At 48.2% G+C, this 25,938-nt stretch overlaps 2 protein-coding genes across 2 annotated transcripts in view; one reads left to right on the forward strand and one right to left on the reverse strand.

Moving 5' to 3' along the window:
• On the forward strand, positions 1-7,790 carry etfa (electron transfer flavoprotein subunit alpha). Its single transcript, XM_056599268.1, has 12 exons — positions 1-112; positions 944-1,093; positions 2,011-2,092; positions 2,187-2,269; positions 2,609-2,708; positions 2,811-2,921; positions 3,013-3,114; positions 3,477-3,545; positions 3,719-3,801; positions 5,314-5,379; positions 5,590-5,670; positions 7,419-7,790. Exons 1-12 carry the CDS (start codon positions 80-82, stop codon positions 7,452-7,454), a joined length of 996 nt encoding a protein of 331 aa, XP_056455243.1. The 5' UTR covers positions 1-79; the 3' UTR covers positions 7,455-7,790.
• The window catches only part of tmem266 (transmembrane protein 266), a 23,640-nt gene continuing 5,035 nt past the window's right edge, over positions 7,334-25,938 (reverse strand). The window contains exons 4-11 of the mRNA XM_056599267.1: positions 15,426-15,580; positions 14,295-14,368; positions 13,125-13,181; positions 12,644-12,782; positions 11,929-12,044; positions 10,750-10,945; positions 9,512-9,574; positions 7,334-9,418 (exon numbers count right to left, since the gene is read on the reverse strand). Of these exons, the coding sequence (XP_056455242.1) occupies positions 8,766-9,418; positions 9,512-9,574; positions 10,750-10,945; positions 11,929-12,044; positions 12,644-12,782; positions 13,125-13,181; positions 14,295-14,368; positions 15,426-15,580 (1,453 nt within the window). The 3' untranslated portion in view covers positions 7,334-8,765. The remainder of the gene's footprint in view (positions 9,419-9,511; positions 9,575-10,749; positions 10,946-11,928; positions 12,045-12,643; positions 12,783-13,124; positions 13,182-14,294; positions 14,369-15,425; positions 15,581-25,938) is intronic.

Genomic DNA, 25,938 nt, shown 5'->3' on the forward strand with positions numbered 1-25,938 from the left:
AGAGCTCAGCACCACAACCTTTAGCCTGCTAGTAGCACAACTTGCCTCTTTCATAAACAGGGAAGGTGTTGTGTTCACCATGCACAGGGCTATCAACAAGACGAGACAGTTGGTAAGTGTATGACAGTAACCGACTCGCATCGTATATATAGTAATGTCACAGCGTAGCGAAGCTGTTAAATAATAAATCTTATCAATGCTGCGTTCATTGTAAATTTGTATGTAGCATCATGCGAGCAAGCCACACACAGGGGAGGTTTGCAAGTCGGCTAAACACTTTCAATTCACACAATGTCCCTCAATGAATCAAGCCGTTTATTTTAGTATTACGGCGCGTATAAATCAAATGTTCCTGTGACGAGTAATATTGTGTTATGGTCTAAATAGTCGAGGATTTGTGTTGGCCTACTCAAGGTCTTATGAATATATTTTTTGAGGTTACACAACTTCACGTCATGCGTTAACAGTCTTCATAAAACCAATCTAGTATTGGTGCTATATATATGTTTCATAAGTCTTTTACCGCCCGTGTGTCATTGTGAAGATCATAGCCCTTATTGGGTAACTTGAATGACCTCCAGCGTATATAACTGGAGCTGGAGCCTCGCTTAGATAAGACTGGAGTCGTCCTGTTCTAACCTGTCCGAGCTGAGCCTGCTCAAAGCCTGGCTGACAGACCTATCCGAGGTTTTATTAACGTCTCAATTCTGTTTTATTGGGCTGTCAAGTCACTATTTATATGTGTGTTATGTTTAGAAACCTAATCTATTCTTATTTTTTCAATCCACATTAAAACACTAATTATTGTTTGCATTATTGTTGAAGAATAATATGTATAATATAATGTATTGGGTCATACTATATCCTTAAACGCATAACTTGTGTATTATTATTTATGACCACATTATTGCGTCTGTGATGCTAACAAGATGTCCTCCGACAGGCTGGGTTCCTCCAGAGGTTCCAGAGCACCTTGGTGGTCGCGGAGCACAACAATGACAAGCTGACCCCCATCACGCTCAGCGCCATCACGGCCGCCAACAAGCTGGGCGGGGAGGTGTCCTGTCTGGTGGCTGGGACCGACTGCGCCAAGGTAGGGTCAACCGTTTGACACGATTCCCACAATGCCTGCCAAGCTATCGACCAGACTTCATGAATGTTAGGTGTAACGGTTCAGGTTAGTCATGGTTCATTTTGATTAACAGTGTTCAGTACCGTTTAAAATTGTATGTATATTTTTTTACCTTTTTTTTATTGAACAAAAATTTAATGAAAAAATAAACACGAAATAAAACAATCTAAAGCAGAATATTCTTAACAAAGTATTTAAATCCTGCATCTGCAACTGTGGATAATGGCCATCCCCAAGTGTTTAGAGATTACTATGGAGCGATCAGTGTCGAAAATGCTGGCTGCAGGCTGTAAAGAGAGTTGTTTAAGTGCATCCTAATGTTTGCAAATGGTCGCTGATCATTATTCTGCCATTGCGGTGTCCCACGTGGAATCCTAATGTTCCCAGACGTGGGACTGAAGTGATGTTTGCTCTCTCCGATTGCCAATTCACCACCTTCATGTTGTTTTCTACTAATCCAATTAGCCCTTCTCAATTACCGATGGTCATCATTGGCTGTGTATCGAACTCTAATGGATGTTATGTTTGCATATATGTCCATTTCTCGTCAACCGTTTATCCGATCGACTTCGCGGTTTTTTGGTTTCTTCGATGAGCATTTCTCGAGAAAGCCGGACTATTTACTATAAAGTAATATAGAACCAGTTTATATCCAAAGCCACTTGCCGTGAATTCAGACACTTGTCTTTAAAGAGCAGGGTATCCTCTAGGTAGGGTGTGGAAACCAGGGATCAGACCCAGTACCTTTCCCCTGGTAGTCAAACCCCCTATCCGCTCCACTCTCCTGCCTCGTCCAAGAGGAACCAAAACAATGTTTAGGGTTGTAACTGCAAAGGCTGCCGTGTCATAAAACGTACATCATATGTTGTCCCACACAGGTGGTGGCAGAGCTCAGCAAGGTCCTGGGAGTGAATAAAGTGCTGGTGGCCCAGCATGACGCCTTCAAAGGGGCGCTGCCCGGTACGTGCTGCTTCCCACCGGCCTACCTGCCATCAGAGTACACGTGCTAAAGGGAACGTTGGTCAGTGGTTGACTGTTGTCTTTGTGTCCGCAGAGGAGTTGACTCCCATCATTCTGGCCACCCAGCAGCAGTTCAAGTTCACCCACATCTGTGCCGGAGCGTCCGCCTTTGGAAAGGTGAGGCGGGAGATTTAGGACCTGCAGTTGGATTATTCTATTCAAATGTTCATTGAATCTAAAGTTGGGTTAATTAAGTAAATGTTTATGTACATTAGGAACTAGTTTATTATGTTTTATAAGGCACTAATTATGATGAAGTATGAAATTCTTCTTCTTAAAAAAATGTAAGCAATTACTATTTATAAAATACTGAAATTAATAAACCTTTCAAGGGGGTCCTTGATCTTTCTTTGAAATAATACTGCCGCCATTAATAATGAGGAATCTGTTGTTTCTATAGCTGTTATATTATGCCGCTGATCTGATCTGGTGTCTTCTCTCCCCTCCGTCTGGTAGAACCTGCTCCCCAGAGTGGCAGCCAAGCTAGACGTGGCCCCCATCTCAGATATCATCGAGATCCAGTCCCCAGACACCTTTGTCAGAACCATCTATGCGGGTGAGGGCCGCCAGGGTCCGGTCCATGTAGTCTGGTGAACTTCTCCATGTAGGTCACTGTTTGTTGGACCGTGGTGTTGACGGGTGGTGATGTTTGCTCCAGGTAACGCCCTCAGCACGGTGAAGTGCAACGAGTCCGTGAAGGTGTTCACCGTCCGAGGGACGGCGTTCGAACCCGCAGCGTCGGAGGGAGGCAGCGCTACGTCAGAAGACGGTAGGAAGCAAACGTGACGCGTTATAAACGTTGAACTTGAATGAATCCCACGTTTTGATTGGTCGTTTGCCTCTGGATGTTTGGAGTGCAGTGGCCTCCTCCTCCGCCGTCGGGGTCTCTGAGTGGCTGGAGCAGAACCTGAGCAAGAGTGACCGCCCGGAGCTGGCCGGCGCTAAGGTGGTGGTGTCAGGAGGTAGGAGCACTCCCAGTGTGTGTGTGTGTGTGTGTGTGTGTGTGTGTGTGTGTGTGTGTCCCCTAAGTTGGTGGTGTCAGGAGGTAGGAACACAATTCACCCTGCTTGCGTGTGTGTGTAAAAAAAATGCAATATCATTGTTGAATATTGCAATGATTTATTTATTATTATATCATTACATATAAATAGTGTCAACCAATTTTAAAAACAAAGACTTAGAAACAATTAGATTTATCAGTCAACCCCTCAGCCGGTTTGTTTGTGTGTTTTTACCTTTCGTTACATTTCTCTCTGCTTTTGTGTGTAATCTAAACCAAACAGTAGTTTGTTCCATCAGACCTGAGACGTTTGTTTGTTTCCAGGGAGGGGCTTGAAGAGTGGGGAGAACTTCCAGCTGCTCTACGACCTCGCTGAGACCATGAACGCTGCAGGTTAGATACACGTGATGTGTGTGTTCCTGTACCGTGTGGTTGGGGCTCGTATTGTGTGGTTGGAGCTCAAATTGTGTGTTTGGATATACTGTGATATTGTGTGGTAGTAGTATGTATTGGATTGTGTATTGTAGTGTATGCATGTATAGTGATATTGTGTATTGTGTTTCCAGTGGGGGCGTCCAGAGCAGCAGTGGATGCTGGGTATGTTCCAAATGACATGCAGGTGGGACAGACCGGCAAGATCGTAGCACCAGTAAGTGTTACTTTCCCCATTATGAACCCTGTACCCCTTCGTCTCCGGTCTCCCAGTGGCCTCCCAGTGGCCTCCCAGTGGCCTCCCATTAACCTGTGATCTGTCGTGGTTGAGCCACAGCACAGTGGTACTAATTGATCTTCTGGGAAAATTGTTGGCCGGCTCAATTTTGACATTTTTGAAGTACGGTAAAGCATAGATGGTTTAAACATGCGTAATCATTTGGTGGAAGATGGACAGTCTTGGTACATCAGACCCTCCCAGCCTCTGCCTTTCTTCGTCTTTGACCACTACTAGTCACAGGGTTTAGTTTTGACCTCATCAGACACAAACGCAGCTGGAATAATGAGAGGGAAAGAAATGAACACATTCTTAAGCGATAATGGCAGAATGTTTTGGAGTTTAAATATAAATATGTGGACATGTGTAACCTCAATGCACAATCTGTAACTGGTCCTTGAGAAATGAGATGCGAATTTCATAAAACGTGCAAACAAAATCCACCATCCTTCGGTTACTTTTGTTCTAAAACGCCGTCTTTCCACTCTGGGTTGTTTCCGAAGTGTGCTCCGGTCGTGACGGATTTCCCAGTGTTTCTAAAAAGGTTATCTCTCCATTATCTGATTCCTCTCTGATACCACAGCTGCGATTACCCACACATTAGCGCCAATAAAGCGCAGTGGATGGCGCATTACGCGCCCTAAGTGATTTAGCTGATCCATTAAGGTCTGCTGCTCTGGTGTCTGCACTCCCAGACTCAGCCCGCCTGTCTCAATCACATTGTACTCAAATGTTTTGACCAGCTTCTTGTGTCCTGCCCTTATGTGCTCAATTCAATTTCGTTTTTTTGGAGTTGCGAAGCCATTCCTTTTTAGTTAAAGGTTTTTCTGATCTGATATTTAAGACAAATTCCGGTGCCATTTATTATCACAGAGGGGGGCAACGTCAAATCAGACAGGCCTCTGTTTCACTTGACATATTCTTTTGAGATGGTTGGTCACTACTCCTCAGTGTAGACAAAGCTGCTTGGGGACTCTTTTCATGGGCCCACCTCCACGCCCTGACGGCGGTCCACTCAGAAAAAGGACCGGTTCCTCAATCCTAATGCCATGATAATACTTCAGAGATTCAACCAATCTGCATGCAGAGGCCGGCCCTCCTCTTGCCAACCTGGTGTTTTTGTTACAGTTCAATTGGCCTCTGCCAATCAAATTCAGTCTGTGTTCAGCCATGGAGCACTCAGTATTACAGCCCTGGTCGTTTTGTGCTGACAAATGGATGGCGTGTTCTTTTTGAGGCCCTCTGAAATATTGATATGGCGGTGCATTAAGCAGAGAGCCGTCCCTGAGGGACTAGAAGAGATGGAGAGAGGGGCCCCACAACGGCTCCTCATCAACGGGCGTTGTTTGTACCATCAGGCGGGGCGACTGTTACTGAACTCAGCCTTCACCTGTTGGGCTCAAGCGGGCTACTTTTACTCTGTTTTATTCTGTTTTATTTGACCATTCCCAGGAACTCTACATCGCTGTGGGAATCTCAGGCGCCATCCAACATCTGGCCGGGATGAAGGACAGCAAGGTGGGGTTGTTGTTGTTGTGGTGGTTGTTGTTGTTGGACAGTGTTTGAGGTTCAAGCTCTGATGCTTAAGGATCACCTCAGACTGACGGCTTGGGATTAATCTTCCTCGTCATTTAGTTTTATTGGTTTTTAGGGTTAGGGTTTAAAGTAGTATTTATAGTTTTCTGGTCGGTTCTATTCATTGACATTATTCTATATATTTATTTTCAGACTATTGTTGCCATCAACAAGGACCCAGAAGCCCCCATCTTCCTGGTGAGCGACTTCGGCCTGGTGGCGGACCTCTTCAAGGTGAGATCGCTCCCACCTCCTCTCCTCTCTGCAGGGAGCCTGTCTGTAAAGGCTTTACACGCTGCTCTCAGCTGTTAACACTTAACATGTTTCCTGGCACTCTGTTTAATCACCCTAGTGATCGGACCCACACACAGGGGCCGAGTGCGCGTACGTACTCATAAAACAATTTCCTTGCTAAATTTTGCACGGCCGCATTATTGCCCTCTCTAATGCAAATGTGCAGCCGCTGAATTATTAACTTCCTGAATTAATGAGAGGGTGAGTTGTGGCCGACGCGCGTCGATACAACGGAGCAAAAATCAATCCATCGTCTGTCTGGCCTCCCTCCTGGAGAAATAATCCATAGCAAGGTGCAGAGTAGAAACTTTCCAGGGTCACATGCAGCAGCCGCCACTTACCATTGATCCTGCTGCCTAGCTGCTCTCTGGTAGGGGGGGGGCTCTAGGTGGACCAATGGGATGTCTGAGACGGGGAGGGGGTCGTTGAGAGAGGCCTCAGACCAGCGTGTGTATGTATCGGTGTGTTCCGGCCCCTGGTCATGTTTTATTTAGCCCCTCAATAGTGCACGATGGACCCAGGTGTCCGGCTAAACTCAGTTATTGGTAATAATAGCTAGCGGCGGTGGAGCTGTGAGCAGCCACGCGATCACCTTACAGGTGAGCACTCCTCGGGTAACCGCTTTAAAATGGATGGGCTCTCTCCTTTTCCTGCCGCTGGAAATGGATACCGGGGTCTGACTGGTGGCGGATGATATGTTTTTTTTCAGTTTGCTTTTCATTTAAATCGGTTTAAATCGGGGTCCAATTGTCATGAATACGGCTTAGATGGGGGATGCCTGCAAAATCTAAAATAGTTGGCTTGGTTAGAGTTTTATTTGAGTACATATCTCGATTGGTTTAACCTGTATATATTCAGTCCGTTAGTTACATCCAAGTTTTTTACTTGCTTTTAATTATTGTAGAGCTAGCGGGATGTACGGTATTTTTAAACGTATACGGTTTAATTGCATTTTAGTTAGGCTACTAACTAAAGTTAGTAACTCCGGCCCCAACATAGCCCTGTGTTTAGGGCTTCCAATGCAAGGCAGCTTGATTCTTGAGATAACAATCCTGCGAGAATCCATCTTGTCCGGCTTCAAGTTATCCAATCAGCGTCCTATGAGGATCTAAGTGAGATTGATAGCCACGGCCAGTGATGGACAGATGGTTCATCCAATCACCTGCCAAGTTATTCTTTTTGTGCCTTCCCCTTTCCGAACAGTTTCCAAAGACGAATTCTCAGATGGTTCTGTGTTGCGGCGTTGGTATTTTGGCAGGGTGGTTTTTGTTTTTTTTTGGCAGGGACCGTTTGTTATTCCTATGTTTTGTAGAAATGTATAGACCAAATGATGGATCTGAGTGCTGCTGCCCAACTTTAGATCGCTATAATTCAGAGCGGGAGTAGCGGGTGTACCTTCAGTTTTGATATTTGAATGTTCCTGGCGGACGGTCTTCATTGTTTGCATTGATTGCAACAATATTGCAATCAATGCAATATTGTTGCATTGATTGTTTACTAAAGTACACCTTTGCACTGTGGACACCCTGAATGACCAGTACATTTTCTTCTGCTTAGATTTTTATTTTCTTGTTGAAAACAATGCTGATTGATTGATGCATAAGACAATAGCTGGAGATCACAATTTCTAGCTTTCTTAATAATATTCAGGTTCTTAAACGTAATATCCATTATGTTTTTCTTATCAGGCCGTCCCTGAGATGACTGCTGCACTCCGCAAGTGAAGTGGATCACCAAACTCTTCGTTTTCAACACAAAAGACGGTTCACACTGTGGCCACCAGGGGTCGTTGTTTCCCGCCTGAGCCTGATGCGCCGCCCAACGCATGGATCCGATGAAGCTCAGCTCGCTGCGATGCCAGCAGAAAGTTGTTTTTATAATTTTAATTTTCTAACGGCAACTGATGGGAGAGCTTGATTCTTCTCCCATCACATGATACCAGAGTGCCATTTCCTGTGTGCTGATGTAGAGGTTCTATACGTCTGAAACAAACTAATATTATATTGTATTAAACTGACAAAGTGCAACTGACTTGCCATGTTTTCATTTTATTCAGTATCCGGCCGCAGTGGTTCCTCTCCATGATAATGATACAAAATGCCTGTGGTCTTTTACAATAAACAGGATTAGGTTCGCAATATCTAAAAGCAAATCTCAAAAGTTCATGCTATAATATGTTGCCCTCTGCGTGACAGTTTAACACTCTTCTATCAAGCCATGGCATGTATGATGACGCCGTGGTGGAGACGGTCGGCTGGAGGTATTTACAGTTTAAAACGAGTCGGACCGCAGGAATGGGAGAACGATCATGAGATGAGTTTGTTAGGGTAGGTACCGCTTAAGAACAAATTAGGCTTTTCAGTTGATATGAAACAAACAAGCAAAGATTATCTTCTGTCTCATCTGGGCTCTCAGTCTTCACGCCACCTAACTGGATTCTTATCTCAATCCCTTCAATCTGTATTCTAATTATTTTTCTGTCATATTTGTCTTTTTTAAACCAATATGTTCGAGTTATAAAGGTTAGCGTTGTAATATAGAAAGACGTAAGAAAAGATGTTTAAATCTTAGCTCAAGGTAGTCAAATCTACCCTGCAGCGCTAGCATCGAAGAGGACGCGTCTTTAGCGAGGACTGACCAGTTATAGAGCGAGCGGACATGATCTCATGAGTCCATGTCTCCGGTCCCTGAAAGGATGCACTGGGGAACGTCTCTGGCCCCATCCGACGTCCACACCGTTTAGGGATGAAAACCCAATTGCTGGTTTCTTTGAGCAACAAGTTCACAACAGTCGCGTGTAAATCCCTGTACTCTAACTTTAATCTAACCGGGTTTGTTGGGCTGTGCCCTGCTGTTGTGCTGTTCGGACGAGGACGTCCAGTGAGTCTCAACCACCGAATGGAGAAGGTCCTTCATAACAGCAGGAAGAATGACAACCTATTCGGATCAACACCCCCTCTGCAGTCCAGTAACGATTCTTCAATGTCCAAGAGTGAGTCGGGTCCCCCTAGCTCCTCCCCCCTCCGTGCCCTGACCTACGCCTCGGCCAGCTGGCCGATGGGGCCGTCGCCCTGCTCCATCATGCGGTACTTCTCCTCCAGCAGCGGCTCGCTGCTCTGCAGGTGGATGAGGGGCTTGGTGCAGAAGGCGGGCCGCAGCTCCTGGTTCCTCTTGTTGTACAGGTTCAGCCGGTGCTCCAGCTCCGGGCTGGTCAGGCCCGAGCCCGCGGGGCTGGGCGGCTTCAGGTTGACGGGGTCCAGGCCCTTGGGCGCCATGCTGGAGGTGTCCGACAGCGAGGACAGCAGCTCCTGGACCGTGGCCACGTTGGCGGGGCCCCTGGGCGGCGCGGGGTCGGGGCCCAGCGCCAGGGGGCTGCTGTAGGGCGGCGGGTAGCAGCGCTGGCCGCTGTAGTCGTCGGTGGAGGTGGAGGCCTCGCGCACCGTGGAGCTGCAGTCGGTGACGGAGCCGCCCAGCGTGTGGCTGCTCAGGCTGTGGTGGCGCCCGCTGAAGCTGGAGAAGGTGGCGGCGGACGCGTCGCTCACGCAGCTGCTGGTGCGCTGCAGGTGGCAGGCGGAGGGCAGGCCGTCGGCGCTCACCAGGGACGAGGGCATCTGGCTGGGGTTGTTGGGCAGGTGCACGTCGATGGCCGCCGTGGTGATGACCCGCGCCGGGTCGGGGATCCCCATGTCTGGGGGGGGCAGAACAGCAGGGGGCGTTAGAGAGAGGCGGGGGGGATGAGGGGGAGAATGTGTCTGAGAAGGGGGACCTCCATGGCTCTTACCGCTGCTGGGCTCGCTGTAGTACTGGCTGATGTAGTTGTTCATGTCGTCCTGAACGATGTGGTCTAAAGACAACAATGAACGGTACAAAAACATCAGTTGGTTCTCCGTCTCAGGAACAGAAACACCGTTGTGTATTCGGCATTCAGCCGGTGATTAATACCACAGGCTTTGTGTTGAATGATTGAGGAGGTGGGGTGTGTTTGGACAGCGTAAAGCCCACCAGTGCACCTGAACCTCTTTGGCGGTCAGAGAAGGGGTTCTGTTTTTATGGCTGATCCTCAGTCAGTCCAAGTGTGTGTCTAAGTGCTGGCCCTTCAAAGACCCTCAGGAAGAATACCAGACGGACTTCTTTTCATTTAGTGCTCCGCCGCTCTGAAATATTCATCCTGAACCAACGTCCTGAGCGGAGGCCTAGCGTCTTCCCCGGTCGTAACGGACAACATCTCCCGGTGATTAACAACACAGGGGTTTACTGAGGAACGTGGCCTGCTTAAAGCACAGTCTGCAGGCACACGCACACACACACACACACACACACACACACACACACACACACACACACACACACACACACACACACACACACACACACACACACACACACACACACACACACACGTACGTACCAGCAGCGCTGTGATTTATAGTTTTGATAAAGGACATAGCTGCAGTGTTTTCCAGCCCAGGCATGGTCAGAAATGACAGCTGCTGTGTGGCCGGTAGTGCTGTGAGTTATGAGGCTCCGCCGCGGAGCGAGAGCGGCTCAGTCCATCACCTCGTTCCGCTGGAAGGGTTTTATTGAAATTCACAGACGGGGGTTTTGAGGGGAGCTCGAGCGGCGTCAGGGCGCTGGCGTGCGGTGATGTCCACCATTAATAAAGCGGCACGGTCGGCCGATCTACGGCCGATAAGACGGATGACGGAAGAGATGCACCGTCGGATAAGAACTGGTGTGTATGGAGCCATCGCCCCTGTATCCAAGGGTTTGATTCGTTCGCTCTCGTTCACAGGTGGTGGATTACTTATATGTTCAGGTATCATCTCTCCTGCAGAGCTACACGTCCCAGTCGCCCTTCTTTTATCATCCTCCTTCATTTTGTTTGTCTGGTTTAGTGCTGAAAGATCGCACAATATCCCAGTCATTCTTTGTTTGACTAATGATTTATAACGTCTTTACACACACACACACCTCCTGAAATCCTGACATTGTGGGGACCTTGAGGGAATACGCCGTTACCTGCGGCTCCGCTGGGCCCCCGGGGGTGGGCCTGCCGGCGGGGCTCTGAGGGCCCCGGGGCCTGCAGGCCGTCCACCTCCTGGAAGGTGCTGTTGGGTTTGTTCCACACGTGATGCAGCTGCATGGCGGCGTCCCGCTCGGCGGCCAGGTCCAGGTCCTGCTGGGCCAGGTGGGCCCGCAGCTGCCTGATCTCAAACTGGGGGACACAGGTGTCACGAGGGGGTTAGGGGGGCCTCCGGAAACCACAGTGCTCTTACTGTTATTCAGGACTGTACTCGTTGGATATGACTTGATTGTATTAATGTTATTTTCCAAAACCCCCAAAATGAAGATGAAATAAGAGCTTATGAACACAGGTCATTGATGATAGCTTCATCCATCTTTCTATAACGTTCCCCCGGCATCTTACTCCATTATCTATTTTAAACTGTCAGTCTTTATATCTGTCAGTGAGCTTTTTTAGTCATTGTTTATACTATGCTGTACATTTGTTTAAATGTTTTATAAATTAGACCTAGAGGGCTGCCTACTCCATGCAGATCTGTTTATTAGCGCTCTACTTCCCTCCTCTGGCGAAACGATATCATTACACCTCATGTGCTGTATAATTGTTCACATCAAATACCAAAGACCCTTATCTTTGTTCACACTTTTGTGAGTAGTGCTAGTTTGTAGTTATAGTAGTATATTTTACATTCAAAGCATTGTATTATCGTATGTAGGTTGAATCATGAGAACCAAACACCAGTACGAAACACATTCAGCCACATAAATAACAGGATCCTATTCATCAGGTGAAAACAAATGCTCCCATCTATGTTGACCCCTTTCACACCAGTATAGACTGGTATATCTAGTATGTCCCAGCTCTCCACATTTCATTTTTACTGTTGACATACTTATGAATATGATTAGTGACACAGAAATCTACCTCAATGAGATCGATCCCAGGGGCGTTTCTCAACCTGGCAGTGTAATACAGAAGGGGTTTAGGGTGCAAAGGCCCTAGGGTTCAGAGGTTCTTAGGGTTCGGGTCAGGGTCAGGATAAGAGTGAGGGTCATGGTGATTGGTTAAGGTCAGGGTGAGGGTCAGGGTTAAGGTTAGGGCCAGGGTTAGGTTGAGGGGTTAAGGTCAGGGTCAGGGCCAGGGTTAGGGGTGGGGTCAGGATGGGGACGTACCGCCTGCTCCTGACAGATCTGGGTGAGGCGGTCCAGCTGCTCCTCTCGTACCGCCTTGGCCTTCTCGTACTGCTGCACCTCCAGCTCCATCTCCACCTTCACCTGCAGGACGAAGGCTGCACCACAGGGACGGGGACGCCTCAGTGAGCAGGGGTGAGCAGTAGGCATGTCTCCACTGATGTGCCACTGACCCACATACGTCTGGACAGTTTTACTTCTGCTTTTGCAAGTTTACACTTTATAATCATGTACAACACACAGAAGTTAATCCGAGTGTATACCACGACCTAACAGGTTGTTTGGTCGTGGTATTCTCAAGCACCAATCAAGTGTTTTTTATAGGGGAGGGTGTAAAAAGACTCTTTTACAGAGAGCTTGAGATTGATTGTTACTTGTGTATTCATCGTTTATTCATATGGTTGACGGACAACTTGAATTGTATCCCTCCTGTTGTACACCATAACTCTTTTGGAGGGGTGTCATAAATAGTACATGTAAATAATATTCTTAATGTAAGACGAAGCAGCCTGTGTGGGCGTAATCCGCCTCCACAAGGGGGAGGCAACGCGGTGCCGTTTACACCCGCGAGCCAAAGCATGCGATCAGCATGATGAGAGGGAAAGGAAACCGCCCAGAGCGAGCCCACCAATCCTGATCTATCAGCCGACAGTCAAGGACAGTCGTCGTCCCCCCCCCGTCCCCCCCGGGGCCTCACCGTCGATGATCCTCTTGGCCCTCCAGATGCGCAGGGTGATGATGAGGCCGATGGCGTCCCAGGGGCTGCTGGGGCCGTTGGCCACCGTGGAGGCCACCATGGGGGCCAGAGAGAGGACGATCACCGCCCCGTCAAACACCTGGGAGACCGGAACAACCCACCACACATGAGTCACACACACACACACACACACACACACCATGGAGGCCCCCATGGGGGCCTGAGGGAGGACGATGACCGCCGGTCAAACACCTTTGAGACCGACAGATCCCACCACACATGAGTACACACACACACACACACACACACACACACACACACACACACACACACACACACACACACACACACACACACACACACACACACACACACACACACACACACACACACACCCACGCGGAGGACGGAGTGGTTTGACTTTGAGGGGGTGACCCTGCTGTGTGTGAGGGGAGGCGCCCCGGGGCATCTGGGAGCTTACCTCCACTTTGTTCTCGATGTAATCCCATATCCCCAACACCACGATCCGGAACACCGTCTGACACACACACACACACACACACACATGCAGGCGCACGTACATACACACACACACACACACCCACACACACACACACACACACACACACACACACACACACACACACACACACACACACACACACACACACACACACACACACACACACACACACACACACACACGCACACACATATGGAGACAGAAGGAGAAACCGTTATGAGAGGACAGTCCAATCACGGAGCGGTTCATTTGCGTCACCCTTTCCTGCACCCTTGAATGAAACAGAGGGAACAGAATGAAATGTAAGCGAATAAATGAGGGTGTTGTTGGTTTTTCTGAAGATTATCTCTGGCCGACTGAAAAGGCGGCGACGTCATCTCCGCACGCATCCCCCAGTGGCGCTGTGGGGTTCATCCACACAATTAGGGGACACTGCATTATGCGCCTACTGCTGACACAGCACCACGTTGGGGGAGGGGGGGCTCTCTTCCTCTCCCTCTCTCTGTACCCCCACTCCCCCCCCCCTTCCCCCATGACCGTTTCAGGTACTTCAAGGTTGCAGGGAGGTAAAAGAAAAGAATAATACTGCCAAGTGGTTGGGATGGATTCAGGTAATTCACCAAAGGTCTGCTTCCATTGATTAGCAATTCAATTGATAAAGAACTGGAGAAGCAGGGTGCGGCTTCGGTGTGAAGAACCAGGACTAATGTGAGGTTGGCTTTAAAGGAAAACCAGCCGCTGATCAATACCTAAAGGTACTAAGTTCATTATTCAACCGCACAACACAGCTTTATCCTTTGTCTGCTTTACGGGGTTGTACTGTGACTGAGATAACTCTAATAAAATAGTTGGATGATGTATTCATATGTTCATATGTTTTATATGAGGAGAATCCGCTTACTATACATGTGTGTACAGTGTATATATATATACATATAGACACACACACATATACATATATATATATAGCTCACCTTGATGCCCCTCCCGCCCCCCAAAGGTAGCATACATCAATAGGCTGCTGTCTCAGCAGTTAGTGAGCCATTATGATTAGAGAGAGAGAGAGAGAGAGAGAGAGAGAGAGAGAGAGAGAGAGAGAGAGAGAGAGAGAAACAGAGAGTGCCTCACCTCAGTGAAGAACACTGAAAGAATGGCCAGGCTGATCCAGTGGATGATACTGGCAAACTGGAACGCATTGTTGACTGTGGAAAGAAAGCCAGACATAGGTAAATACAAAAAGCAAGTGGAGTGTACATAACCTAAGAGGTCTGATGAAAACACCAATGTACACAAGCACCAGGCCCATTGGCATCAGGCCAGGAGATCATGTGCAAGTGTGGAGGTGCGCTCTCTGTGATCGGTCAGTGGTGATGCTTCAGACAGGCTCTGGATCCTGACCCCCCCAACCCCACTCTCCTCCCCATGACCTTCCAGCTGTGATGGATGGTGGTGGTCCCTTGTGGTACCTGATGATGTGTGGGGGTCTCATTATTGGTGTGTGACATGGGGTCATGCTGGCATTTTGGTCCACCTGCTGACACGCAGGTGTCCGGTGGGGGTCCCACCATGGGAATACTGACTGTTGAGACTCTCATGGATGCTTGGTGGAGCCTCAGGGGATGGAACACGCAGAGCCCTCCCATTGGCACGTGATTGTTGTGATGACAAAAGTCAGAGCTCACATCCATGCTAATGTTCATGCCAAGTTTCATGCTAACACTCATTCTAACGCACATGCTAATAATCATGATAACATTCATGCCAACGTTAATGCTAACACTAATTTCTAATGTCCATGCTAACGTTTGTGTTAACTTTCGTGCTAACGTTGAGGCTAAGTTTCACACTGTAAGAAGAACCTCAAAATTGCGATTGTCCCTTCAATGGATGAAACGGACCTCACCGAGTTAAACGGGTACAGATGGAAGAATGTGTTGACAAAGCACAAGCACTGGTGCACGTAATTGATCTTCTACATTATTCTTGCTTGCACTTTATCTTTGTCATTAACAGCGTGCCAGTGGGGTCGAGACCCAGTGTTTGTTTTTATTGTTGCATTCTAAGCACGAAGAAAAAGTGCCCTAAATATAAATCACTATCTGACCTCTTTTCCCCCCATCCCTGTTCCGTTGGACGACATTGATGCAAACTTGTCAAATATGCACAGAACTCATAACAAGAAGGCTCCGAGGGTAATGGTGAACCATGCAGTGAGGATGAGGCTGTAGATGGTTCAGAGCCCTGCTCCGGGTCACTCACACTGCAGCAGCTTGGTGTCTATGAGCAGCTCCAGGGTGAGCAGCACCACCACCAGCACCACGCAGGCCACCAGGAAGCAGTTGAACCCCGGGGACAGCAGGCACACCTGCCACAGCGCCGCCCTGCGGCCGCAGCAGGGCTTCAGCCAGTTGGACCTGAGACACACAGCCACAGGGAGACCAGGGAGGGAGGGAGAACAGGGGGGTGGGAGGGAGAGAGGGAGGGAGGGAGGGAGGAACGGGGGGGGGAGGGAGGTGAGAACAGCGGGGGAGGAGGAGACAGGGGGGGGTGAGGGGGGAGTACAGTGGGGGAGTGAGTGAGAACATAGTGAGGTAGAAAATGGTTGAGGGAAGGAGGGAAAACAGGTGGGGAGGAGTGAGAGAGATATGGGGGAGAACAGGGGGGAGGAACTGGAGTAGAACAGGGGGGGAGGGATGGAGAGAAGGGAATGGAGAATATATGTATTGTCTAGAGGGAAGGTGTTGGCGTTGATAAACGTTTTGTGGGGGGGGGGGGGGGGAGGGGGGGGAGGGAGGAGCGGGGGAGGGAGGGAGAGGGAGGGAGGGAGAGGGAGGGAGAACAGGGGGGGAGGGAGGACAGGGGGGGAGGGAGAACAGGGAGGGAGAACAGGGGGTGAGGGAAGGAGGGAAAACAGGGGGGGAGGGAGGGAGAACAGGGAGGGAGAGAGGGAGGGAGGGAGAATAGGGAGGGAGAGAGGGAGGGAGGGAGAACAGGGAGGGAGGGAAAACGGAGGGAGAGAGAACAGGGAGGGAGAGAGAACAGGGAGGGAGAGAGGGAGAGGGAGGGAGGGAGAACGGAGGGAGAGAGGGAGGGAGAGAGAACAGGGGGAGGGAGAACAGGGAGGGAGGGAGAGAGGGAGGGAGAAAAGGAGGGAACGGGAGGAGACAGGGAGGGAGGGAGGGGGGGGAGAGAACGGGGAGGGAAGGAGAGAGGGAGAGAGGGCAAGAGGGAGAGAGGGAGGGAGAACAGGGAGGGAGGGAAAACAGAGGGAGAGAGGGAGGGAGAACAGGGAGGGAGGGAGAACAGGGAGGGAGAGAGGGAGGGAGAACAGGGAGGGAGGGAGAACAGGGAGGGAGGGAGAGAGGGAGAGAGGGAAAGAGGGAGGGAGGGCTTTAGAATGGAGCAGGGAGACAAGACATCGGAATCGGACCCTTGTCATGATTTCATAGCTGGTAAATAGCTGTGTGTGTGAGTGAGTGAGCGTCTGTGGCATCGGGTTGGTCCAGGGTAGAAGAGCAGAGTAGTATGTACAACCTAATGGAATGGACCTGTAGTCAATTATATGGACAGGATAGGACTTCTACTTTTGTAAACCAGGGCTTATTTGTGTTTCGGGGTATAAATGATGGGCAGCAATATATTATTTGTTTTATGTTGCATGACAGAGCAGTATTCATGACTCCAACGTTTGTTTCTGACCATGGGAACTACACCCATATACATACCTGTCACATGGGTTCATTTACGCAAATATGTGAAATTAAATATAGAACAAACTGCTAACCCATTTAAAAATCATGTTGTCAACCAAGAATATGTTGAACCTTAAACCTCACAGGGTGAAGATCCAGCTTGATTTAGCTGATTCCTTTTTTTAGTCAAGCTGACTTTTGCCCTCATAAATAAATTGGCCTTTTAGTTATATTGCTGGTTTGGCTGTCAAATATGATCACCATAAAGAAACACCATTTGGACTATTAATATTCATGGAGCCTTATTGAAAACATTATCCACAAACAAGCAAGGGTGGCCAATCCAGCCCCCTTCAGCAGTTTTTCCTTACAATTGATCACTCGCCACAACACTCGCCTTTTTCAGTGACATTTGCAAAAGGCTGAAATTGATAATAATTCCAATCAGCTGCTGTGATTGGTTGGAATTCAGACATCCTTGATCGTGGTCCTCCAGGACAGAGTTTCGTTAAGCATACATACAGTGGCTCAAGAGTCAGTCTTAGTCCACCATGGGGACGTTTGGTGCGTCCTTCTACCTAAATGAAGGAGGGGGTTACTTTGTTGCATCTAGGTGAATAGGTTGAGGGAGAGGTGGGGTCAGAGGTTTAATAAATCAAATGATTGTTTAAATAGCCTTTGATTATCTGGAAAATACCACTTAAAGCAGTGGAGCACGGGAAAGATAGAAGATGGAGGACGTTTATATGTTAAAATAAATACAAGAAACAAGACCACAAGGTTAAAAGAAATCTAAATAAATATAAAACATGCATTGATATACATTGTCTCAAGAAATGCTCTCCTAAGGCTATGTAGGTTAGAATGTATTGATCTCTTTTGTCTCCTTTTCAGCAAAGTATATATATTCAGATATAGGATATGTGATGAACGGGTCAAAATACAGTGTGCAATGCTTGATTCAAGTTGGACTCACTGATCTCTCTTTGACGTTATAAGTTGATCCTTAATTGTATTAATGCCAGGAATTGTATTGTCTAACAGGGAAAAATGCCGGAAAGAGAGCTGCACTCAAAGAACAGATAAGATGTGCCGTTCTACTGGGTAGGACAACGCTATTATTCGATACCAAAGTTAATAATCCCGAAAAAGGAAGCATTTAAGAACAAGCAAATTGTAATCAAAGGAGGTATAATCGACCATGTAGGTCAAGATTATTGGGGAGATTTGAGCTTCAAACTGAAATAACAACCTCCATTGTTTAGTGGTTAGTTGCATAGCTGCCTGACCAGTCCCATTTCTGACGATGGTGCTCCATCTATCAGCTGGTGGGTACTGGCACAAAGTATCATCCTCAGCTACACAGATGAGCGCTACAAAGTATGAATCAAATTTCATGGTCAAGATTAAAATGAATACCCTTGGCAAATTATGTTTTCTAATAGATTGCCATCTTTTTATAATTAGTGCAAGAATATAAACTGATAGGTTCAAAAGTCATAAAAACCGCCATCTTACGATAGACTCAACAACCCCAGCATTGCATGGTCTCAGGTCCGTAGTCTGTGATGTGTATGTCATACGGACCGTTTTCCCCCTCCTGGACCTTCTGGCAGTGAGCTTACGACGGGTCCTCTCTCACTCGTCTTTCTCTCCTCCTCTTCGAGGGTGACTGCCTGACCATGTTTGTCTGGTCGATTTTCTCCAGGACTCCCCCTAAATCTCCATCGGCCACTTTACACATGCTCTCCCTTCGCTGCAGTGGAGGAAAGTGATTGGCTGAGGCCGTGTGGTGATTTATGGTCAATAGATAATGACATATCACCCCGGGAGGCACGCGATGCGCCCCCCCTCCAGCACCACTTGGTATTCAAAGCCACGAGTCGGACATTACCCCGGAGAGGAGGGGAGCGGGGGGCAGGAGGGTGCTGTCCTTGTGTCATTCTCCGGGCCGACGGATGGAGAACCGTGGTTCCGGTGTGGTTCGGTCAAACAAATGGCAGCTCTCCGTGGTCACCTGTCACCCACGGCAGGAACGCCGTGAGGAACGTCTGTCTGGGGACTAAAGGGGATTTATTCCCTCCTGCCTGCTCACTTACAGATCACGAAGCAAGACACCCAGCGGTGGTGGTGGGTATGCAGAGAAAGCAAGGAGCAGTGGCTACTTTAAAAGTCATTAGGAAGAGATCCAAACCTGGAGACAGATAGTCGGGAGTTGAAGAGGAGGCCAGGGAATAGGGAGAAAGAGCGAGGGAAACGCATTCCCTGTTAAATTAAGCAATACTTGATACATGGTTGAATGCCGGGACACTGATGTGCCCATTCATGCGCTCGGTGCGGTTGCCAAGACATTTCCCTTTACTGTTCTCCATCTCAAACACAGAACGCTCCATGCACACGTTCCCTCACACACACAGCTGGGAGCGGTGGTCGTGTGTACACATAAAAGTGTATGACCTAACCCATAATCCACAGTATCGGTTGTCTTTACAGTCCCCCCGTGAGCCCGCCGGGTGCTAGATGTGATGGAGGGAGGTCATGGAGCGCGTCGATGACCTCATTTGGAGGAGAATCCAGTGCTCAAGATAGGGGGGCCGCGGGGCCGTCTCACCAGACACCTCCAGGGTGCAGCTAGCGTGCTGCACGAGCGCTGCACAGTGAAACAAATATAAGAAGATTACTTCCTTTTCAGAAGTAAAATTATATATTAGCCCTCGCTGTATGGGAGCATAATTCATTCAGAACTCCACTCGAAGCCGCAGAGAAAAGGTATTAATTTAATAAAGCTGTAAAGTAAGACCCCGTCTAGGGCGAGAGTAAATGGCGATGATGAATCACTGGGAGCAGGATGAAACTTAATTTGGGAGAAAACCACATTAAATGTTGAACGCTGAGGGTAAGTATTTATGAGGCTGAGGAGCAGCCCTACGAGGGCAAACCGCTGCACTCTCTGCAAGGGGTCACGGCGAGTTTGGATCAAACGGGTAATCCCAGAGAGCGGTCGCACACACAGACACACACGGGGAATGGAGGAACGCACCCAAACTCACACGCACACATAGAAACACACAGAGGTTTATAAAGAAGTCCAGCATTCTGCAAGCAGGTCGAGAGGAAGCGATCATGTTTGTGTGTACGAAGATTAACACACAGCAGCTGCAGGCATAAATAAACGGCCGCTGAACCATAACGGACCCCTGAAACAAAAGGCGCGACGGCGTACTTGTGCACAACACCGGTGGTTGTAGCATCAGCCCCACAAACACATTAATGCCTTTGGCTCATTACTAAAGGTCCTAGAATATGGACGTTTCCACTGTCTGATACATTCACTATGAAATCCCAAAACTGTCTTTTAATTGTATAAAAAAAATGCGCATTTCATTGTACGAAACCTGACTGTATTTGTTTGCTTCATGCTGACCTCCTGGCCGGTTAACCTTTGGGAAATAGATTTTAAATACTCAATGAAACTTTTACCTGGTTAAATAAAGGTTTCATTAAAATAATCAGCCTGACACTCAGGCTGTCCTGGCTGCGGCACAGAAATGCATCAGGTTGAAAGACCGGTCCACAAGTCCCTAACGGCCTGACTGAGGAGGTAGACAGCCTGTCGGCAGCCTGGCGGCATCATGCCGTTGCCTCTAATTGAGACAAGATTCAGCGTAATGTAAAGGTGTTAAGGTGGAGTCACAGGGGAGTTGGACTCCTGTTTGATTGGCCATTAGAAAAATGCAGAGACAGCCAAGGGTTGTAGGATTGAAGTGCTTGTCTGTTGACCATATTGAAACCATTTGAGGCCCACACCTGTTGCAGACACTGTAGTCGACACTTGTATCCAAAACAAATGACCATGCATGCAGATGGGTCACTGGGTCAATGGGGTGCTATTGAATATAGAGTACGGCATCTTACTCAAGGATGCCTACTGGGAGGCAACAGGCATTGGGGATCACACGCACCCTAGCCACCGCACCATCCTCCACCGCACCATCCTCCACCGTCCTCCATCATCCTCCACCATCCTCCACCCCACCATCCTCCACCATCCTCCACCATCCTCCACCATCCTCCACCCCACCATCCTCCACCATCCTCCACCCCACCATCCTCCACCGCATCATCCTCCACCATCCTCCACCATCCTCCACCCCACCATCCTCCACCATCCTCCACCATCCTCCACCATCCTCCACCATCCTCCACTGCACTATCCACATCCAGATGGTACAGCAGTTGAATAGACTGACATGGAGAATCATTGCTTCGAAGTAACTGCTGGTCTTGAAAACAGCTGGACGTCAAGCTCCATGACAAACACAGGAAACACAAGATTTTTTCTTGTGCACAGGTATGTCAAGTCTTCTACAAAAAGGTTCTCGTTTAACTGAAGCTAAAAATGTTCCATCACCTTTCAATGGCTCCCTCACCTCTCCCTCGCTCTCTCTCTCACACACACACACACACACACACCACACACCACACACACACACACACACACAACACACACACACACACACACACACACACACACACACACACACACACACACACACACACACACCTCGCTGTCTCTGTGTCTCACACCGTCTATCGCTGTTGTGATTATCATGCCTTGTGATTTCTACATCATCAACTCCCAACCAATTGGCACCAATCTGCTGAAGTCAGCAGGATCAGGCAGAATGGAAAATGGACCACGGCAGTGCGCCGGCAGGCAGGCGAACAGCAGATGTTGGAAGGGCCCTCTTCATTTCATTTAACTCGTTTGAGCTCACAAGCAACATCCTTCACTCGGACAGACATTTTCATACGATACATAATATATGCTTTTCGCCTGCCTGCGATTTTCTTTCTGAAGTTAAAAAAGAAATGAAGAAAATGCCAACATTGCCACGAGCTGGAGATTCCCCCTCTTGCAATAACTGCTGGCTCAGCTGTCATATCATAATAGTAGCATAGAAACTTGTGATGAAAGAAATATGGCTTAGTCGTGCCGAATGTGTTCAGCGGCGCCCCACGTAATCTTATCACAGGTAATCAATTCTGCATTTCACAGCCTCCGTACCCATTCAACATTCATCACTTGAAATGCTTTGCGGCGACTTAGCGAGTCAAATGAATTGATAATTAATATCGGATGGCAACATACGAAGATGCTCGTCCCCGCTCCTCTGTTGAACGCAGCCTGTGGTGTGTTCCGATATCAGAGGTTTGTGGAAGCATTTCAGCACCGTGATACAAATGCATTGGTTTGCATGGGTGCCATCAACGACTTGCTCTCCTCCCTCATCCCTCTCCTCTACTCTACTCCCCTTGTGTTGTCGCGTTGTATACCACGCTACGTAAAGCCGGTCTGCCTGACATAGAGGGACTGAGAGGGGGTTAAGGCAGAGAAATGGGCGGCACTCAGGAGGCAAATGGAGATGGATGTGACTTGATGTGCAGCACGGCAGACAAGCTGTTCCTGATAAATGGGTTTCCAACAGGACACTTGAGCCCTTTCGCACTCAGCCCGAAAAGCAATCTCACACTTTGCATGTCTGTGAATATTAACAAACCCTCAAACCTTGCACTCAAATATCATCTATTGTGCTGCACACAGTGCCAGCCCAGGCACACGAATTGATGGAGGGCACTGTTGCTCTGTTGAAATAGAGTCACCGGAAGAGGGGTGGAAGGGAAATGCCCTCGCCCCCATCTTCATCCACGGGTACAGTTCTCGGGCTCTGGATTCGGCGAGTCAGTAACTATTGCTGTGGGTGAAACGCAAACTTTTTTATATATATTTTACACACCTTTGATGGGTATTGTGGTCCAAATGATCCCTCCTGACATAAACATTACAATTGGAGCATTCTAATGGACCCTTGGCTCAATGCCAGGATACTTCATAGTAGGGCTGGGCGATATGACGATATCATACCGTGGCACGATATGAAAGTGTCTACCGGGAGAGATTTGGCCATATCGTTTATACAGAGAGAGAAAAAAAAAAGAAAAGAAAAAAAAAAAATTTGTATTGAAAAAACAGTTCAATGTTTACAAGATGTTTGCATTATATGACACTGCAGTTAATGACAGATTGTTCCGCTACTTACTCCTTTGTAAGCATGGAAATTCCAAGTTCAAAATAAAAGAAAAAACTGAATGTGAAGTAATGGTTATTAAGCCATTTATTATTTTCAATTTACTTCAAAAAACCATATCGTGATATATATCCATACGGTGATAAAATTACTATATCGTGATATAAGATTTTGTCCATATCGCCCAGCCCTACTTCATAGTTACTGAAAGTAAAGTCTAGACATTGCTGGGATAAGTATTTCTGGGCCCCAGAAATTATGGGGCCCAGAAATTAATTCAAGCTTGGTGGGACTTCAGTTGAGTAATGGAGTCAATCTTGGCTTTCTCTTCCGTCCAACCCCCTTCGCCTCACTGTAGAGCCCCGTGTGACCCTGGCCCCGGGGCTGCTTCTAGCGAAGTACACACACTCAGTCTCCTGCACTAGGTCCAACGAATGGACAGATATTACAATCGTCAAAGAAAGCATCTCTGCTCATCCGGAGCTGGTCCGGTAGCTATGTGAATGGACTCGTGGGGGGTGACCCCCCTACCATCACCCCCACCCCTACCACCGCTACCGCCATCCCCACCTCTCTCCCTCAGTCTACCTTCCCTTCTTCTCTCTTGCCCCTTCCTCCTCCTCCTCCAGTTACAGCAGCATGTTGACCTATATGATCCATCTGTCATTGCTGCGGTGTCTCACACCCCTGAGAGTGAGAGGGACAGTGAGCGCGAGAGAGAGAGAGAGAGAGGAGAGAGAGAGAGAGAGAGAGAGACATATGTCTGCAGCTGCTGCCTCTCAGACTCCAGGCTGGTGTGGGGCTGATAGGCAGGCGGTGAGGAGGGGGCGAGGGGGGCCTTTTGGGCTGAGCAGATCAGGCTGGGGGAGCAAGAGAGAGAGGCTCCAGAGTCTGGAGGTCAGGCTATCGCAAAGGGGTTGAAACTGAGAAGGACGCAGATCTAAACCTACCGCATCGTCCCTTTACATGCTGCATCCAACTGAACATTACATTGATTTATTTAGTTGCTTATTTTGCCTTTACCTCCTTGAGGGTGAAACTGAGGTCTGTTTGATGAGAGGTATTACTGTGGGGACGGAGTGGGGTGTTATGGATCCAAGGTTACTCACATTTACGGTCTAACCAGCATTTTCTGCAAAAGGATTGGCAAAGCACAAAGTGTATTAATAATTCCATCCATCTTAGCAGAGAAACAGCTAGCACTGCCTGTGCCCCTTGAATAGTCCACAAGAACATCTACCTCCTACATAGCCGCCCACGTCTGATGGTAGCAAGCGTGAATGTGAATCTGCCGCGCAAGACTGGATGCACATCTCAACCGTATACTACTCCCCCACGCCTGCACATCCGCATGTACCGACCAAACACCAGCCAGGCCCCTGCATGGATCACATGTAATGCATATTCTGTGTGGATGGCGAAACACAGCAACAACCGCGCCTGTAATCAATAAGAAGATAAGCTGTGAATGCCATTGCAAATCGTGGGGAGAACCGACGGCCTTGAGTAACACCTCCTTCATATTATCTTATTTTCATAAAGTGTATAAAGAAACATCCTAAGAATGCTTTTCAAATAGGCTTGTTTAAACATTTAGACTTTAAACCTGAAAATCAATAGAAAGATTTCACACTCCAGTAGAGCTAGGTTCCACGACTCCTCATAATAGCCTCAGTGTTTTTAACATAATACGCATCCCTTTGCAACAGATCTCCTAGGCTATGGGATTGACCACTACTTTCCTGAACGGATGATGCTTATGCTATCCTATTTATCACCAAACATACCTTTGTCATTCCTCTGATGCTGCCCACATGAGTCACAAAGGCCGAAGAAACCTGTTGTGTTTTCTAAGAAACAAATGCACTGTGGTGTGAGTGAAACCACAGATCAGCCAAAACGTGTTATGGAATGCCTGTGGGTTATGAAAATCAGGAATTCCAATCTAGGAAGGGTCATTGAAGATGCTGATACCATGAAATATGCTTGGTCGATTTTTAGATTAGCAGGTAAACTAAACAACCACCCATGACTGGGACTTTTAGGGCACCTCGGCCTACGCAATAAAATCCCTTTTCCCCAAAACACAGATATTTCAAGTATGGCTTCTTGACGTCATGATTGCTCAAGAGTGCCAAACAGGCACAGTGGGACAATTCCACTCCACATCCCAGAGGAGCAGAGAGTCATCTGGCCTCATTCTGATGCTCACTGCCCACAGTCATCATGACGGCACATCTTTGCCAGCACACACATGCACACACATATATATATACACATACACACACACAAAATCCTGTGCACAGTGTTGGCAAAGGTTTTTTTGTTCTTGATGTGCGGAACGATGTATAAACAGACAGAAAGGCCGAGAGATATAAACAGAAACGCAGAGAGAGAGAGAGAGAGAGAGAGACACAGAGAGAGACATATATATATATATATATATATATATATATATATATATTTATTTACATACGGAGGGAGAGAGAGAGAGAGAGAGAGAGAGAGAGAGACAGGAAGTAGGATGGCTCAAGTCAGGACCCATCTGTCCCCTGATCCCTCCTGAGCCTTCGGACCCCAACCGGTGCAGACCAGCTCCGGTCCAGGCGGACCGCGGTCGGTCTGCTCACCAGGGCTTGGATGGCGTAGCCTTGGTAACGATGGGCCCTCTGGTAAAACTTATGCTATTTGTACACCCTCTCGGCATGGGCGCTGGCGGCGCTGCGCGCCAGAGGCTTCGTGAGTCACGCTTCCTGAAAGGCGAGCGCCCACAGGGGGATGCTGAGATGGGGGCAGGACCTGGCCTAGGTCTACTACCAGGGCCCCGTGGTGTGGGGACACAGCGATCGGAAAATAACACGCGCCCCACGATGAAATGCCACTGTGGGCAGATTACAAGTATCACCAATAGTGCTCTGACATTTACAAAGACAACAGGACACTAAATAACTGCCAGTAACCGCCAAAAGAGGAAATGAGCGACATGTCTTG

This window comes from Gadus chalcogrammus, chromosome 9 (genome assembly GCF_026213295.1).
Source record: "Gadus chalcogrammus isolate NIFS_2021 chromosome 9, NIFS_Gcha_1.0, whole genome shotgun sequence".
Lineage (NCBI taxonomy): Eukaryota > Metazoa > Chordata > Actinopteri > Gadiformes > Gadidae > Gadus > Gadus chalcogrammus.